Raw genomic sequence first — 18,316 nt, forward strand, 5'->3', positions numbered from 1 at the left:
CTTCCCCTTTTATTTTCTTAATTTCAATGAACGGGACCTGGACTTTACTGGAGACATGCAAGTATCTGCCCAATGTGGGCCAGGTTTAGTGTAAATGCCCAGGCGAAAATGTTAAATCAACTGTACCGGCTAAAACTACGTGTCCCACAATGCCGCGGGTGGCCGCCCTTCCCCCACGGGGCTCTGCTGCACTGCTGTGAGGGAGAAGTGCACTTGAAGCACTTCTGAGCAGAAGTTTAGTGTCAGTTCAGGTGAACAGAACTACAGACGTGTAAATGTTTAAAGGTTGTTGTTTAAAGATTGTTTTAGATCTTGAAGTTCCTTTAGTTCTAAAGTCACATGTTTATCTCTGTAGAACTGTAGATCATCTCTGAAGTTGTGATGCTCATAAACTGAAGCTTAGAGTTGGTGAAATTACACTTCCATCCATCCATTTTCTGCCGCTTTATCCGGGGCCGGGTCGCGGGGGCCGCAGTCAGAGCAGGGACTCCCAGACTTACTCCTCCCCAGACACTTCCTCCAACTCCTCCGGGGGGATCCCGAGGCGTTCCCAGGCCAGCCGTGAGACATAGTCTCTCCAGCGTGTCCTGGGTCTTCCACTGGGCCTCTTCCCGGTGGGACATGCCCGGGACATCTCCCGAGGAGCTCAGAAGGAGCAGCGGCTCTACTCCGAGCTCCCCCCGTGTGGCCGAGCTCCTCACCTTATCTCTAAGGGAGCGCCCAGCCACCCGGCGAAGGAAACTCATTTCGACCGCTTGTATCTGCGATCTTGTTCTTTCGGTCACTACCCAAAGCTCATGACCATAGGTGAGGTCAGAACGTAGAGTGAGCGGTAAATCCAGAGCTTTGTCTTTGGACTCAGCTCCTTCTTCACCACAACAGTCGGTGCAGCGACTGCATCACTGCAGCCGCTGCACCGATCCAACTGTCGATCTCACGCTCCATCCTTCACTCACTCGTGAACAAGACCCCGAGATACTTGAACTCCTCCACTTGGGGCAAGGACTCCCCACCCACCTGAAGAGGGCAAGACACCTTTTTCCGTTTCGAACCACGGCCTCTGATTTGGAGCTGATTCTCATCCCAGACGCTTCACACTCGGCTCAAACCGTCCCAGTGCAGCTGCAGGTCCGGGTTTGATGGAGCCATCAGGACAACATCGTCTGCAAACAGCAGAGATGAGATCCTGTGGTCCCCAAACCGGACACTCTCAGGCCCCTGACCGCACCCTCCGACCCCTGACCGCACCCTCCGACCCCTGACCACACCCTCCGACCCCTGACTGCGCCAAGAAATTCTGTCCATAAAAACTATGAACAGAACCAGTGACGGTTGAGCACAGCCCTGAAGAGTCCAACATGCACTGGGAACAGGTCTGAGTTACTGCCGGCAGTGAACACAGCTCCTGCTCCTGTCAGACAAGGGCCCCAGACCCTGTACTCCCGGAGCACCCCCAAAGGACACCTTGAGGGACAGGGTCGAAAGCCTTCTCCAGTCCAGTGTTCCACGACCAGGACCAAAACCTGCTCCTCCTGAATCTAAGGTTCTATCGGTCGGATTCTCCTCTCCAGTACCTTGGAATAGACCTTATGGGAGGCTGAGGAGTGTGATCCCTCTGTAGTTGGCACACACTCTCCGGTCCCCCTTCTTGAAAAGAGGGACCACCACCCCGGTCTGCCAGTCCAGAGGCACGGTCCCCGACCGCCACGTGATGTTGTAGAGACGTGTCAGCCAAGACAGTCCTACAACATCTAGAGACTTTAGGTCCTCAGGATCTCATCCACCCCCGGAGCCACCGAGGAGTTTGCGAACAACCTCGGGGCTGGTGTGGGCTATAAGCCCACACCAGCCCCGCCTCTCCCCGCGGGCAACACCAGAGAAGTGGAGCGTCCAGTCTCTGGAGGAGATGGTTCCAGAGCCCAAACTGTGCTGGAGGTGAGGCCGACTATATCGAGTCGATATCGCTCAACCTCCAACACAAGCTCAGGCTCCTCCCCCCAGCGAGGTGACGTTCCATGTCCCCACCACCCGACCACCAGGCACTCGCCATCAAACACCCATCCCAGGCTTGGCTCCAGGATGGGGCCCCGGTGACACCGATCCGGGCCCCGTAAGTGGCACGAGCAGTGGGGGTGGCACTCACAAGGGGGAGTGGCACTCGCAGGGGGGAGTGGCACGTGCACGGGGGAGTGGCACGTGCAGGGGGGAGTGGCACGTGCAGGGGGGAGTGGCACTTGCAGGGGGGAGTGGCACGTGCACGGGGGAGTGGCACTTGCAGGGGGGAGTGGCACGTGCACGGGGGAGTGGCACGTGCAGGGGGGAGTGGCACTTGCAGGGGGGAGTGGCACGTGCACGGGGGAGTGGCACGTGCAGGGGGGAGTGGCACTTGCAGGGGGGAGTGGCACGTGCACGGGGGAGTGCCACGTGCAGGGGGGAGTGGCACGTGCACGGGGGAGTGGCACTTGCAGGGGGGAGTGGCACGTGTACGGGGGAGTGGCACGTGCAGGGGGGAGTGGCACTTGCAGGGGGGAGTGGCACGTGCAGGGGGGAGTGGCACGTGCAGGGGGGAGTGGCACGTGCAGGGGGGAGTGGCACGTGCAGGGGGGAGTGGCACGTGCAGGGGGGAGTGGCACGTGCAGGGGGGAGTGGCACGTGTACGGGGGAGTGGCACGTGCAGGGGGGAGTGGCACGTGCAGGGGGGAGTGGCACGTGCAGGGGGGAGTGGCACGTGCAGGGGGGAGTGGCACGTGCAGGGGGGAGTGGCACGTGCAGGGGGGAGTGGCACGTGCAGGGGGGAGTGGCACGTGCAGGGGGGAGTGGCATGCACACTTCCGCCTGAGTTCTCAAATCCCCGAAAAATCCTCCATTGTGCCTTTAAGTGGGAAACAGCCAATCACAACGAGACGATGAGACTGACCTCATTGGGGCTCAAGAACTGGACCGACAGACATGAGACAAAAATGTTAATTATATTAATACTCTCTGGTTGGAAGTATAATGAGTACACAGACCTTCTCCACGGTGATGGGCGACCTCGCTGGCCCCGCCCCCTGCTCTGATTGGCTGTGGGCGGAGTCCTGGGGCATGCTGGGAGCTGCAGTCTCTTTGCTTTCAGGGGCGGAGTCAGCCGCACTCTCGCTTGGCTCCTCCTCTTCCCGTTTCAAACGTGTCCCCGCCTCCTGCTGTCGCCATGGGAACTGCTTCTTCTCAGTCGAGTCTTCTGATTCGCTGTCGTCCGACGAGTTCCCAGAATCCTCTGCGGAGAAAAACTCATTTATAAAACTCATTGATGCGACAGGTTCTGGTTTTACACCTTTATTCTAGAGCTGCAACTACCGTTTAGATCATGGGAGAACAAGACCCCACAGAGAGAGAGAGAGAGAGACAGACCCCACAGAGAGAGAGAGAGAGACAGACCCCACAGAGAGAGAGAGAGAGACAGACCCCACAGAGAGAGAGAGAGAGACAGACCCTACAGAGAGAGAGAGAGACAGACCCCACAGAGAGAGAGAGAGACAGACCCTACAGAGAGAGAGAGAGACAGACCCCACAGAGAGAGAGAGAGACAGACCCTACAGAGAGAGAGAGAGACAGACCCCACAGAGAGAGAGAGAGACAGACCCCACAGAGAGAGAGAGAGAGACAGACCCTACAGAGAGAGAGAGAGACAGACCCCACAGAGAGAGAGAGAGACAGACCCCACAGAGAGAGAGAGAGAGACAGACCCTACAGAGAGAGAGAGAGACAGACCCCACAGAGAGAGAGAGAGACAGACCCTACAGAGAGAGAGAGAGACAGACCCCACAGAGAGAGAGAGAGACAGACCCCACAGAGAGAGAGAGAGACAGACCCCACAGAGAGAGAGAGAGAGACAGACCCCACAGAGAGAGAGAGACAGACCCCACAGAGAGAGAGAGACAGACCCCACAGAGAGAGAGAGACAGACCCCACAGAGAGAGAGAGAGACAGACCCCACAGAGAGAGAGAGAGACAGACCCCACAGAGAGAGAGACAGACCCCACAGAGAGAGAGGGAGAGACCCCACAGAGAGAGAGAGACAGACCCCACAGAGAGAGAGAGAGACAGATCCCACAGAGAGAGAGAGACAGACCCCACAGAGAGAGAGGGAGAGACCCCACAGAGAGAGAGAGAGACAGACCCCACAGAGAGAGAGAGAGAGAGACAGACCCCACAGAGAGAGAGAGAGAGAGACAGACCCCACAGAGAGAGAGAGAGAGAGACAGACCCCACAGAGAGAGAGAGAGAGAGACAGACCCCACAGAGAGAGAGAGAGACCCCACAGAGAGAGAGAGAGACCCCACAGAGAGAGAGAGAGACCCCACAGAGAGAGAGAGAGACCCCACAGAGAGAGAGACAGACCCCACAGAGAGAGAGAGAGACAGACCCCACAGAGAGAGAGAGAGAGCCCACAGAGAGAGAGAGAGACCCCACAGAGAGAGAGAGAGACCCCACAGAGAGAGAGAGAGACCCCACAGAGAGAGAGAGAGACCCCACAGAGAGAGAGAGAGACAGACCCCACAGAGAGAGAGAGAGACAGACCCCACAGAGAGAGAGAGAGACAGACCCCACAGAGAGAGAGAGAGACAGACCCCACAGAGAGAGAGAGACAGACCCCACAGAGAGAGAGAGACAGACCCCACAGAGAGAGAGAGACAGACCCCACAGAGAGAGAGAGAGACAGACCCCACAGAGAGAGAGAGAGACAGACCCCACAGAGAGAGAGAGAGACAGACCCCACAGAGAGAGAGAGACAGACCCCACAGAGAGAGAGAGAGACAGACCCCACAGAGAGAGAGAGAGACAGACCCCACAGAGAGAGAGAGAGACAGACCCCACAGAGAGAGAGAGAGACAGACCCCACAGAGAGAGAGAGAGACAGACCCCACAGAGAGAGAGAGAGACAGACCCCACAGAGAGAGAGAGAGAGAGAGAGACAGACCCCACAGAGAGAGAGAGAGAGAGAGAGACAGACCCCACAGAGAGAGAGAGAGAGACAGACCCCACAGAGAGAGAGAGAGAGAGACAGACCCCACAGAGAGAGAGAGAGAGAGAGAGACAGACCCCACAGAGAGAGAGAGAGAGACAGACCCCACAGAGAGAGAGAGACCACAGAGAGAGAGAGACCACAGAGAGAGAGAGACCACAGAGAGAGAGAGACCACAGAGAGAGAGAGACCACAGAGAGAGAGAGACCACAGAGAGAGAGAGAGAGACCACAGAGAGAGAGAGAGAGACCACAGAGAGAGAGAGGCCCCCCACAGAGAGAGAGAGACCAGAGAGAGCCCCCCCAGAGAGAGAGAGATCCCACAGAGAGACCCCCCCACAGACAGACCCCACGGCGAGAGAGAGAGACCCCACGGAGAGAGAGAGACCACAGAGAGAGAGGCCCCGCACAGAGAGAGAGAGACCAGAGAGAGCCCCCCCCCAGATAGAGAGATCCCACAGAGAGAGAGAGACCACAGAGAGAGAGGGGCCCACAGATAGAGAGAGAGATCCCACAGAGAGAGAGAGACCACAGAGAGAGAGAGACCACAGAGAGAGAGAGACCACAGAGAGAGAGGCCCCCACAGAGAGAGAGAGACCACAGAGAGAGAGAGACCACAGAGAGAGAGACCACAGAGAGAGAGAGACCACAGAGAGAGAGAGGCCCCCCACAGAGAGAGATCACAGAGAGAGAGGGGCCCACAGAGAGAGATACCACAGAGAGAGAGAGACCAGAGAGAGCCCCCCCCCCCAGATAGAGAGATCCCACAGAGAGAGAGGCCCCCACAGAGAGAGACCACAGAGAGAGAGAGACCACAGAGAGAGAGACCACAGAGAGAGAGGCCCCCACAGAGAGAGAGAGAGATCCCACAGATAGAGAGAGACCACAGAGAGAGAGAGACCACAGAGAGAGAGGGGCCCACAGAGAGAGAGACCACAGAGAGAGAGAGGCCCCCCACAGAGAGAGAGAGAGACCAGAGAGAGCCCCCCCCCAGAGAGAGAGAGATCCCACAGAGAGAGAGGCCCCCACAGAGAGAGACCACAGAGAGAGAGAGACCACAGAGAGAGAGACCACAGAGAGAGAGGCCCCCCACAGAGAGAGAGGGGCCCACAGAGAGAGAGAGACCACAGAGAGAGAGAGACCACAGAGAGAGAGAGGCCCCCCACAGAGAGAGAGAGACCAGAGAGAGAGGCCCCCCACAGAGAGAGAGAGACCAGAGAGAGAGGCCCCCCACAGAGAGAGAGAGATCCCACAGAGAGAGAGAGACCACAGAGAGAGAGGCCCCCACAGAGAGAGAGAGACCACAGAGAGAGAGAGACCACAGAGAGAGAGGCCCCCCACAGAGAGAGAGAGACCACAGAGAGAGAGGGGCCCACAGAGAGAGAGAGGCCCCCCACAGAGAGAGAGAGACCAGAGAGAGCCCCCCCCCAGAGAGAGAGAGATCCCACAGAGAGAGAGGCCCCCACAGAGAGAGACCACAGAGATAGAGACCACAGAGATAGAGAGACCACAGAGAGAGAGAGGCCCCCCACAGAGAGAGAGACCAGAGAGAGCCCCCCCCAGAGAGAGAGAGATCCCACAGAGAGAGAGGCCCCCACAGAGAGAGAGAGACCACAGAGAGAGAGAGACCACAGAGATAGAGACCACAGAGATAGAGAGACCACAGAGAGAGAGAGGCCCACAGAGATAGAGACCACAGAGATAGAGAGACCACAGAGAGAGAGAGGCCCACAGATAGAGAGAGAGATCCCACAGAGAGAGAGAGACCACAGAGAGAGAGAGACCACAGAGAGAGAGAGACCACAGAGAGAGAGGCCCCCCACAGAGAGAGAGAGACCACAGAGAGAGAGGGGCCCACAGAGAGAGAGAGGCCCCCCACAGAGAGAGAGACCAGAGAGAGCCCCCCCCAGAGAGAGAGAGATCCCACAGAGAGAGAGAGACCACAGAGAGAGAGAGACCACAGAGAGAGAGAGACCACAGAGAGAGAGAGACCACAGAGAGAGAGACCACAGAGAGAGAGGCCCCCACAGAGATAGAGAGACCACAGAGAGAGAGGGGCCCACAGAGAGAGAGACCACAGAGAGAGAGGGACCCACAGAGAGACCACAGAGAGAGAGAGGCCCCCCACAGAGAGAGAGAGACCAGAGAGAGCCCCCCCAGAGAGAGAGAGATCCCACAGAGAGAGAGAGACCCCCACAGAGAGACCCCCCCACAGACAGACCCCACGGCGAGAGAGAGAGACCCCACGGAGAGAGAGACCCCACGGAGAGAGAGAGACCACAGAGAGAGAGGCCCCGCACAGAGAGAGAGAGACAAGAGAGAGCCCCCCCCAGATAGAGAGATCCCACAGAGAGAGAGGCCCCCCACAGATAGAGACCACAGAGAGAGAGAGACCAGAGAGAGAGGGGCCCACAGAGAGAGAGAGAGGCCCCCACAGATAGAGAGAGAGAGATCCCACAGAGAGAGAGAGACCACAGAGAGAGAGAGACCACAGAGAGAGAGAGAGGCCCCCACAGATAGAGAGAGAGATCCCACAGAGAGAGAGAGACCACAGAGAGAGAGGGGCCCACAGAGAGAGAGGGACCACAGAGAGAGAGGGGCCCACAGATAGAGAGAGACCACAGAGAGAGAGAGGCCCCCACAGAGAGAGAGAGACCACAGAGAGAGAGAGACCACAGAGAGAGAGGCCCCCCACAGAGAGAGAGAGATCCCACAGAGAGAGAGGCCCCCACAGAGAGAGACCACAGAGAGAGAGAGGCCCCCCACAGAGAGAGAGAGACCAGAGAGAGCCCCCCCCCCCCCAGAGAGAGAGATCCCACAGAGAGAGATCCCACAGAGAGAGAGAGACCACAGAGAGAGAGAGACCACAGAGAAAGAGAGACCACAGAGAGAGAGGCCCCCACAGAGAGAGAGAGACCACAGAGAGAGAGAGACCACAGAGAGAGAGACCACAGAGAGAGAGAGACCACAGAGAGAGAGAGAGATCCCACAGAGAGAGAGAGACCACAGAGAGAGAGAGACCACAGAGAGAGAGAGACCACAGAGAGAGAGGCCCCCCACAGAGAGAGAGAGACCACAGAGAGAGAGGGGCCCACAGAGAGAGAGAGGCCCCCCACAGAGAGAGAGACCAGAGAGAGCCCCCCCCAGAGAGAGAGAGATCCCACAGAGAGAGAGAGACCACAGAGAGAGAGAGACCACAGAGAGAGAGAGACCACAGAGAGAGAGAGACCACAGAGAGAGAGACCACAGAGAGAGAGGCCCCCACAGAGATAGAGAGACCACAGAGAGAGAGGGGCCCACAGAGAGAGAGACCACAGAGAGAGAGGGACCCACAGAGAGACCACAGAGAGAGAGAGGCCCCCCACAGAGAGAGAGAGACCAGAGAGAGCCCCCCCAGAGAGAGAGAGATCCCACAGAGAGAGAGAGACCCCCACAGAGAGACCCCCCCACGGCGAGAGAGAGAGACCCCACGGAGAGAGAGACCCCACGGAGAGAGAGAGACCACAGAGAGAGAGGCCCCGCACAGAGAGAGAGAGACAAGAGAGAGCCCCCCCCAGATAGAGAGATCCCACAGAGAGAGAGGCCCCCCACAGATAGAGACCACAGAGAGAGAGAGACCAGAGAGAGAGGGGCCCACAGAGAGAGAGAGAGGCCCCCACAGATAGAGAGAGAGAGATCCCACAGAGAGAGAGAGACCACAGAGAGAGAGAGACCACAGAGAGAGAGAGAGGCCCCCACAGATAGAGAGAGAGATCCCACAGAGAGAGAGAGACCACAGAGAGAGAGGGGCCCACAGAGAGAGAGGGACCACAGAGAGAGAGGGGCCCACAGATAGAGAGAGACCACAGAGAGAGAGAGGCCCCCACAGAGAGAGAGAGACCACAGAGAGAGAGAGACCACAGAGAGAGAGGCCCCCCACAGAGAGAGAGAGATCCCACAGAGAGAGAGGCCCCCACAGAGAGAGACCACAGAGAGAGAGAGGCCCCCCACAGAGAGAGAGAGACCAGAGAGAGCCCCCCCCCCCCCAGAGAGAGAGATCCCACAGAGAGAGATCCCACAGAGAGAGAGAGACCACAGAGAGAGAGAGACCACAGAGAAAGAGAGACCACAGAGAGAGAGGCCCCCACAGAGAGAGAGAGACCACAGAGAGAGAGAGACCACAGAGAGAGAGACCACAGAGAGAGAGGCCCCCACAGAGAGAGAGAGACCACAGAGAGAGAGAGACCACAGAGAGAGAGACCACAGAGAGAGAGGCCCCCACAGAGAGAGAGAGACCACAGAGAGAGAGAGACCACAGGAGTCGATCCCAAATTTACTTACTTTCAATTGACAGAATAAAAAACAGTGGGTTTGGGGAGACTGGATTTACCTGGAGGTTAACCTGTTCCCATCAGCCTCTTTGGCCCTGTGTGCGCACTGGTCTGACCAGTGTGCGCACAGGTCTGACCTGTGCGCGCACTGGTCAGACCAGTGCGCACTGGTCTGACCAGTGCGCACAGGTCTGACCTGTGCGCACTGGTCTGACCTGTGCGCACTGGTCAGACCAGTGCGCACTGGTCTGACCTGTGCGCACTGGTCAGACCCACCTGTCATTGCTTCATAAAAGAGGATGTTACGTTCCACATGTGAGTGTGATGCATCATGGGAAAGCTTAGGCCTTCTAGTTTCTGCAGATGTGCAGATGTCACACTGTCAGGGCTTCAGAACTCACACTATAGAAGCAGAAACATGAACAAAACATCCTTTTTTTAGTCTCGCCTGAATATTGTCCATGTGTAAAGGTCCTGAGCAGGACAGACTTCATTGTGTTTATGCTGTTCACTGCACATGCTGTTGTCATGACAACAACTGTGTCAAGTTTCACATCTCTAGAACAGAAGCATTTTGGTGCTTTGACCTTTTTGTATCAAAAAGTATATTCAAGTGATCCAAATATGTGCCAAACTGTTTTATTACAGTTTTAGCTCCTCTATGATCATAAAACATACATTTGATGTTTTGTAGAACCACTAATACTATTATAACTGCTAAAAACAATGTATGTGAAAATGTGTCCCATATCGAGGTGAAAAAATAATATTTTTATTTTATTTTTGTATTGGTATAATACATATATCTAACAAAATGCGCATTCATAAGGCGAATAAAATCAAAAAACGTGATGCGTAAAATCTAGTCGCCTCCTGCCCAAAAATCTGGCTCTTGACCGTCTTTTACGCACGAGAATAGAGACGATTCTGTGTGAATAAGCCCTAAGTCCCACCCACCGTTCTAAAGCTTGGCTCATTGGCAAGAATATTATGTAAATCAAAGTGTTCTACGTCATCTCAATCACGTGCTATCTGGGTGTAAACAAAGAAGGCCGCGCGCATCGGAAGCGGCGCATTTTTCCCTCCGGAGGCTGTAGAGGACAAACCCGAGGACAGTGGACGGTCTCATTCTGTAGGACACAGTCTGAAGAAAAGATCGATACAAACAGCATCTTATAAGTCAAACAGGTCGTTTGTTATGGACGAGCCTTAATCCTGACCATCGTCACAGAAGAAAACTTAGTTTACTTGACAATATCTGGAAATGTGAAAACTCCAGTAAAAATACAAGTGTATATTGTTTTTCTGTGGATTATTATGGACAGAACGAGTCGACACTGAAGGAGTGAACGTTGATGAGGCCGTCATAAGTCACAAAACAGGTCAGACATTTTGAAGAAAGTTGAGACTTTCTCACAAACTATTGGTAATTGCTTCTTGGGGCGTATTATTCAATCAATGACATATTCGTTTTGTTGAGAAAATAAGCTTTAAAATGATGTATAACTTATGGTATTGAGCACGGAAATAAGAGTGATGATGTAAGAGAATATTAGAGATATGGAGAAAGCTCCGGCCTCAGGATGTGAGAGGTTAAACTGACCCATCTGAACATGAAAAACAGTAATAACACGTTTATACACAAGTATATGAAGTATATGAAGTACTGACCGTTGGACATTCTGTCGGAGTCGTACATCCCTGAGGTTCTCCTGGTTCTTCTGCGAGGAGTGTCTGAGGAAAGAGTCATGTTCAGAGCCTGAACACAAGGGGTCAGGGGGCCCGCAGAGGGGGGGGTCAGGGGGCCTGCAGAGGGGGGGTCAGGGGGCCCGCAGAGGGGGGGGGTCAGAGGGGGGGGTCAGGGCGGGTCTTACTTTCTCCGTTGGACAGGTTGAGTCCAGACTCTGGTCTTCTCTCTGGAGCTCGGCCGTTGGTCTTGTTCTTGCTGCCCAAAGGTCGACCTCTGCGACCTCCAGAGCCCTTCATCTGTGGGGGCCTCTCGTCCTCCGGGGGCCCGTCCTCTTTGTTCTGGACGGACACAGAGCCAAGAGTCATTATTATGAACAATAATCAGTGGTCAGGGTCAGTGGAGGTCCCGGGGTCGGGTCAGTGGGGGTCCGGGGTGGGGTCAGTGGGGGTCCCAGGTCAGTGGATCAGACCTTCAGTTTGCCTCTCCTCTTCTTGGAGCCTTTCTCTGAGGGCCAGATGATGCGGTCGGCCTTGACCCACTCGTCGTACCTGAGGACACATAAACACGGTCTTAATCGGTCCTGGTCCAGGCTCAGGTCCAAGCTCTGACCCCAGGCCCCAGACCCCAGGCCCCAGACCCCAGGCCCCAGGCCCCAGGCCCCAGGCCCCAGGCCCCAGGCCCCAGGCCCCAGGCCCCAGACCCCAGGCCCCAGACCCCAGGCCGTAACATGTAGTGATGGAAGTCCAGTTACCTGAACAGAACAACACAGTCTGAGAGCGGACTAAGTCTAATGTGACTATGACTGTGTGTAAACTGTTCAAAAGAATCAAACTAGAACTAGAACCATCTGGACCAGAACCAGGAGGATCCAGACTTAAACCAGCTTTAAAGGAAACAAGACAAATATATTTGTTAATATTTGGAAAAGTGGGCCGGATCACATGGTTTGGAGGGCGGGGCGTGTTACGCGTTACACGGGGCGGGGCGCGTTACCCGGGGGCGGGGCGCGTTACCTGACGTTCCAGCCGTAGTAATGCACCAGGTAGAAGCTCTCTCCGTTGTCCACGTCGGTCTTCTTGATGTGAGCCTCATAGATCTTCTGCGTTTTCCCTCGGCCGTACTTCACTCGGACTCTGGTCCCATTGACTCCATCAGGGTCCTCCTCTGACCTGCAGCAGACCAGGGTCAGAACCTGCTCCTCATGGCGGTCAGAACCTGCTCCTCATGGCGGTCACACTGAGCTTTTCTCACCTTTCCGTGGGCTGATGCGGCAGCTCGTCGTCTTCGTCCTCGTCGTCTTCGTCGTCTTCGTCCTCGTCGTCTGAGCCTCTCTCCGATTGGTCACTGAGCCTGCCCAGGCTCTCCGATTGGTCGGTGAGCCTGGGCGTGCACTCCGATTGGTCGGTGAGCCTGGGCGTGCGCTCCGATTGGTCGGTTTGTCGAGGCGTGCGTTTGCGTGGTTCATCAGAGTCAGTGCCTCGTTTGTCCTGTAGGGGGCCCCCGCTGCGTCGGCCCTGAGCACAAACATTAAGACAGATGCAGGTTTATGAATTACACTCTCTGGGAGTGACAGGTGTTCTGATTGGTTACTCACTCTCGGGGAGGCGTGTCTTTCCTCGCGGTCGCTCTCACTCTCCGATTCAGTCTCAGTTTTCACCATGTCTTTAAGATCCACCCCTGCCGCTCTCTGATTGGACGTGGGGCTGCTCTTTGGCTCAGGCACTCTGTGATTGGCCGGGCTGCTCTTGGTTTCTGAGGTTGCTTTCTGATTGGCTGGGGAGGGCGGGGGGCGGGGGTTGTTGTGGTGGATGGTTCTGAAGGTGATGAGCGCCGAGCGGCAGAACTCCTCGAACCCAAACAGGTATCTGCGAACACACAGAGGGCGGGTCTAAGGGCGGGTCTAAGGGCGGGCCTAAGGGCGGGCCCAAGGCGGGTCTAAGGGGGGGTCTAAGGGCGGGTCTATGGCAGGTCTAAGGACAGGTCTATGGACAGGTCTATGGACAGGTCTATGGACAGGTCTAAGGACAGGTCTATGGACAGGTCTATGGACAGGTCTAAGGACAGGTCTAAGGACAGGTCTAAGGACAGGTCTATGGACAGGTCTATGGACAGGTCTAAGGACAGGTCTATGGACAGGTCTATGGACAGGTCTAAGGCGGGTCTAAGGACAGGTCTATGGCAGGTCCATGGCAGGTCTAAGGACAGGTCCATGGCAGGTCTAAGGACAGGTCCATGGCAGGTCTAAGGACAGGTCTAAGGACAGGTCTAAGGACAGGTCTAAGGACAGGTCTATGGACAGGTCTATGGACAGGTCTAAGGCGGGTCTAAGGACAGGTCTATGGCAGGTCCATGGCAGGTCTAAGGACAGGTCCATGGCAGGTCTAAGGACAGGTCCATGGCAGGTCTAAGGACAGGTCTAAGGACAGGTCTATGGACAGGTCTATGGACAGGTCTATGGCAGGTCTAAGGCGAGTCTAAGGGCGAGTCTAAGGACAGGTCTAAGGACAGGTCCATGGCAGGTCTAAGGACAGGTCTATGGCAGGTCTAAGGACAGGTCCATGGCAGGTCTAAGGACAGGTCTATGGACAGGTCTAAGGCGGGTCTAAGGACAGGTCTATGGCAGGTCCATGGCAGGTCTAAGGACAGGTCCATGGCAGGTCTAAGGACAGGTCCATGGCAGGTCTAAGGACAGGTCTATGGACAGGTCTAAGGACAGGTCTATGGCAGGTCTAAGGACAGGTCTATGGCAGGTCTAAGGACAGGTCTATGGCAGGTCTAAGGACAGGTCCATGACAGGTCTAAGGACAGGTCTATGGACAGGTCTAAGGACAGGTCTAAGGACAGGTCCATGGCAGGTCTAAGGACAGGTCCATGGCAGGTCTAAGGACAGGTCTATGGACAGGTCTAAGGACAGGTCTATGGCAGGTCCATGGCAGGTCTAAGGACAGGTCCATGGCAGGTCTAAGGACAGGTCCATGGCAGGTCTAAGGACAGGTCTATGGACAGGTCTAAGGCGGGTCTAAGGACAGGTCTATGGCAGGTCCATGGCAGGTCTAAGGACAGGTCCATGGCAGGTCTAAGGACAGGTCCATGGCAGGTCTAAGGACAGGTCCATGGACAGGTCTAAGGACAGGTCTATGGCAGGTCTAAGGACAGGTCTATGGCAGGTCCATGGCAGGTCTAAGGACAGGTCCATGGCAGGTCTAAGGACAGGTCTATGGACAGGTCTAAGGACAGGTCTATGGCAGGTCCATGGCAGGTCTAAGGACAGGTCCATGGCAGGTCTAAGGACAGGTCTATGGCAGGTCTAAGGACAGGTCCATGGCAGGTCTAAGGACAGGTCTATGGACAGGTCTAAGGACAGGTCTAAGGACAGGTCCATGGCAGGTCTAAGGACAGGTCCATGGCAGGTCTAAGGACAGGTCTATGGACAGGTCTAAGGACAGGTCTAAGGACAGGTCTAAGGACAGGTCTAAGGACAGGTCCATGGCAGGTCTAAGGACAGGTCCATGGCAGGTCTAAGGACAGGTCCATGGCAGGTCTAAGGACAGGTCCATGGCAGGTCTAAGGACAGGTCTATGGACAGGTCTAAGGCGGGTCTAAGGACAGGTCTATGGCAGGTCCATGGCAGGTCTAAGGACAGGTCCATGGCAGGTCTAAGGACAGGTCCATGGCAGGTCTAAGGACAGGTCTATGGACAGGTCTAAGGACAGGTCTATGGCAGGTCTAAGGACAGGTCTATGGCAGGTCCATGGCAGGTCTAAGGACAGGTCCATGGCAGGTCTAAGGACAGGTCCATGGCAGGTCTAAGGACAGGTCCATGGCAGGTCTAAGGACAGGTCTATGGCAGGTCCATGGCAGGTCTAAGGACAGGTCCATGGCAGGTCTAAGGACAGGTCCATGGCAGGTCTAAGGACAGGTCTATGGACAGGTCTAAGGACAGGTCTATGGCAGGTCCATGGCAGGTCTAAGGACAGGTCCATGGCAGGTCTAAGGACAGGTCCATGGCAGGTCTAAGGACAGGTCTATGGACAGGTCTAAGGACAGGTCTATGGCAGGTCTAAGGACAGGTCTATGGCAGGTCTAAGGACAGGTCTAAGGACAGGTCCATGGCAGGTCTAAGGCGGGTCTCACTTCTTGTAGGCCGTCTTGACGTTGTAGGCGGCTGCAGAGTTGAGCACTGGGATGCCCAGGTCGATGTAGATCTGCTTCCACACAGTTCCAGACTTGATGGCGTTGCAGCCGCTCTGATGAGTCACCAGCCTGAAGAGCTTGAACAGGTTCAGGTCTTTGTAGCCCAGGACGGGGGGCTTGTTTATGGGCGTCCCTGATGAGAGAGCACGGGTCAGAAGGGGGGTCAGAGGGCGGGTCAGAGGGCGGGTCAGAGGGCAGGTCAGAGGGCGGGTCAGAGGGCAGGTCAGAGCGGGGGTCAGAGCGGGGGTCAGAGTACGGGAGAGGCTTCGTACCTCTGTCCTCCATAAACTTGTAGAGCTGCTGCAGGAAGTGATCCCTCTCCTCTGGGTCCGACTCTTCCTCTGGCTGTAGGACACAAGGAGAGGAGACAAGGACACAGGGAGAGGAGACAAGGACACAGGGAGAGGAGACAAGGACACAGGGAGAGGAGACAAGGACCAGAAGGTTAGATAGATTTTCTGTATTGTATATCGACTACCTTTAATCAGATTAGAAACAACCATTCTTTGGATGCTCCCGGTCTAGGGCGTTCTCACCTCTTCTCGGACACATTTCCTGGTCGTTCTCACCTCTTCCTGGACACATTTCCTGGTCGTTCTCACCTCTTCCTGGACACATTTCCTGGTCCTTCTCACCTCTTCCTGGACACATTTCCTGGTCCTTCTCACCTCTTCCTGGACACATTTCCTGGTCGTTCTCACCTCTTCCTGGACACATTTCCTGGTCGTTCTCACCTCTTCCTGGACACATTTCCTGGTCCTTCGCACCGCTTCCTGGACACATTTCCTGGTCCTTCTCACCTCTTCCTGGACACATTTCCTGGTCGTTCTCACCTCTTCCTGGACACATTTCCTGGTCCTTCTCACCTCTTCCTGGACACATTTCCTGGTCCTTCTCACCTCTTCCTGGACACATTTCCTGGTCCTTCTCACCTCTTCCTGGACACATTTCCTGGTCCTTCTCACCTCTTCCTGGACACATTTCCTGGTCCTTCTCACCTCTTCCTGGACACATTTCCTGGTCCTTCTCACCTCTTCCTGGACACATTTCCTGGTCCTTCTCACCTCTTCCTGGACACATTTCCTGGTCCTTCTCACCTCTTCCTGGACACATTTCCTGGTCCTTCTCACCTCTTCCTGGACACATTTCCTGGTCGTTCTCACCTCTTCCTTGACACATTTCCTGGTCGTTCTCACCTCTTCCTTGACACATTTCCTGGTCGTTCTCACCTCTTCCTGGACACATTTCCTGGTCCTTCTCACCTCTTCCTGGACACATTTCCTGGTCCTTCTCACCTCTTCCTGGACACATTTCTTGCGGCGCTCCTGCTCTTCTTGGTCTTCGTTGTCGTGCTTCTCGTCGCTGTCAGATGAAGACTCCAGGATCTGACTCAGGTCCATCTTCCAAACTTCAGGGACGGCTCTGGTCCTGAGGAAGGCCTGGGCCGCACACAAACCTGTGCAAAGGACACGCACTCCTCCCGTAAGGACACGCACTCCTCCCGTAAGGACGCGCACTCCTCCCGTAAGGACACGCACTCCTCCCTTAAGGACACGCACTCCTCCCTTAAGGACACGCACTCCTCCCTTAAGGACACGCACTCCTCCCTTAAGGACACGCACTCCTCCCTTAAGGACACGCACTCCTCCCTTAAGGACACGCACTCCTCCCTTAAGGACACGCACTCCTCCCTTAAGGACACGCACTCCTCCCTTAAGGACACGCACTCCTCCCTTAAGGACACGCACTCCTCCCTTAAGGACACGCACTCCTCCCTTAAGGACACGCACTCCTCCCTTAAGGACACGCACTCCTCCCTTAAGGACACACACTCATCCCTTAAGGACACACACTCATCCCTTAAGGACACACACTCCTCCCTTAAGGACACACACTCCTCCCTTAAGGACACACACTCCTCCCTTAAGGACACACACTCCTCCCTTAAGGACACACACTCCTCCCTTAAGGACACACACTCCTCCCTTAAGGACACACACTCCTCCCTTAAGGACACACACTCCTCCCTTAAGGACACACACTCCTCCCTTAAGGAGGCCAGTGGCCCTGTGACCCAGAGGCAGGTCAAGAGTATAAACCTTTTCTGTTGGTGAACTCAGGTTTGCAGATGGAGGCGGAGTTCAGTCTGTGCAGGTTTCTCCGGAGCACGGTCAGGCTGAGGGCAGAGGTCAGGTCAGAGGTCACAGACTGTAAAATGTGTTAACAATGGAAATGAAACCCACAATTTTCCGTCTCCAAATGAGCGAACCAAACAGTTTTCCTTCTTCACCACCAACTCCTCGTTACAGACAGGAGACAGCACCTGACACAGACAGGGGCCACAGGTAAGACAGGGGCCCCCCCGCCCCCCGCAGGTGAGACGGGGGGCCCCCCGCCCCCCGCAGGTGAGACGGGGGGGAGTTTAGAGCATGAAGTGCACTGACCAGGACTAGAGCAGGATCAGGGGCCTCCACAGAACACACTGTTCCCAGGAGCTCGTCACTGACTCTGACCTTCTGCTCCTCCTCTGAAGAAGACGAAGACTCATGCTCTTCATCAGCTCTGAAACATGAGTGAGAGTCTGAAACAGGTCTAAAGGAGGTCTAAAGGAGGTCTGAAGGAGGTCTAAAGGAGGTCTAAACCAGGTCAAAAGGAGGTCTAAACCAGGTCAAAAGGAGGTCTAAACCAGGTCAAAAGGAGGTCTAAAGGAGGTCTGAAGGAGGTCTAAAGGAGGTCTAAACCAGGTCAAAAGGAGGTCTGAAGGAGGTCTAAACCAAGTCAAAAAGAGGTCTGAAGGAGGTCTAAACCAGGTCAAAAGGAGGTCTGAAGGAGGTCTAAACCAAGTCAAAAAGAGGTCAAAAGGAGGTCTGAAGGAGGTCTAAACCAAGTCAAAAGAAGGTCTGAAGGAGGTCTAAACCAGGTCAAAAGGAGGTCTGAAGGAGGTCAAAACCAGGTCAAATGGAGGTCTGAAGGAGGTCTAAACCAGGTCAAAAGGAGGTCTGAAGAAGGTCTAAACCAGGTCAAAAGGAGGTCTAAACCAGGTCAAAAGGAGGTCTAAACCAGGTCAAAAGGAGGTCTGAAACAGGTCTGAAGGAGGTCTAAAGGAGGTTTGAAGGAG

At 55.2% G+C, this 18,316-nt stretch overlaps 1 protein-coding gene across 1 annotated transcript in view; it reads right to left on the minus strand.

Moving 5' to 3' along the window:
• The window catches only part of LOC140380205 (uncharacterized), a 44,909-nt gene that overhangs the window by 11,589 nt on the left and 15,004 nt on the right, over positions 1–18,316 (minus strand). The window contains exons 8-20 of the mRNA XM_072464368.1: positions 17,643–17,760; positions 17,442–17,521; positions 17,298–17,374; positions 16,494–16,654; positions 15,471–15,543; positions 15,139–15,331; positions 12,599–12,869; positions 12,256–12,518; positions 12,018–12,173; positions 11,474–11,552; positions 11,189–11,342; positions 10,986–11,048; positions 3,012–3,256 (exon numbers count right to left, since the gene is read on the minus strand). Coding sequence (XP_072320469.1) covers positions 3,012–3,256; positions 10,986–11,048; positions 11,189–11,342; positions 11,474–11,552; positions 12,018–12,173; positions 12,256–12,518; positions 12,599–12,869; positions 15,139–15,331; positions 15,471–15,543; positions 16,494–16,654; positions 17,298–17,374; positions 17,442–17,521; positions 17,643–17,760 — 1,933 coding nt within the window. The remainder of the gene's footprint in view (positions 1–3,011; positions 3,257–10,985; positions 11,049–11,188; positions 11,343–11,473; positions 11,553–12,017; positions 12,174–12,255; positions 12,519–12,598; positions 12,870–15,138; positions 15,332–15,470; positions 15,544–16,493; positions 16,655–17,297; positions 17,375–17,441; positions 17,522–17,642; positions 17,761–18,316) is intronic.

Source organism: Eucyclogobius newberryi, unplaced genomic scaffold, assembly GCF_026437365.1.
Source record: "Eucyclogobius newberryi isolate DKJ021-1_F unplaced genomic scaffold, fEucNew1.0.hap1 SCAF_45, whole genome shotgun sequence".
Taxonomy (NCBI): Eukaryota; Metazoa; Chordata; class Actinopteri; order Gobiiformes; family Gobiidae; genus Eucyclogobius; species Eucyclogobius newberryi.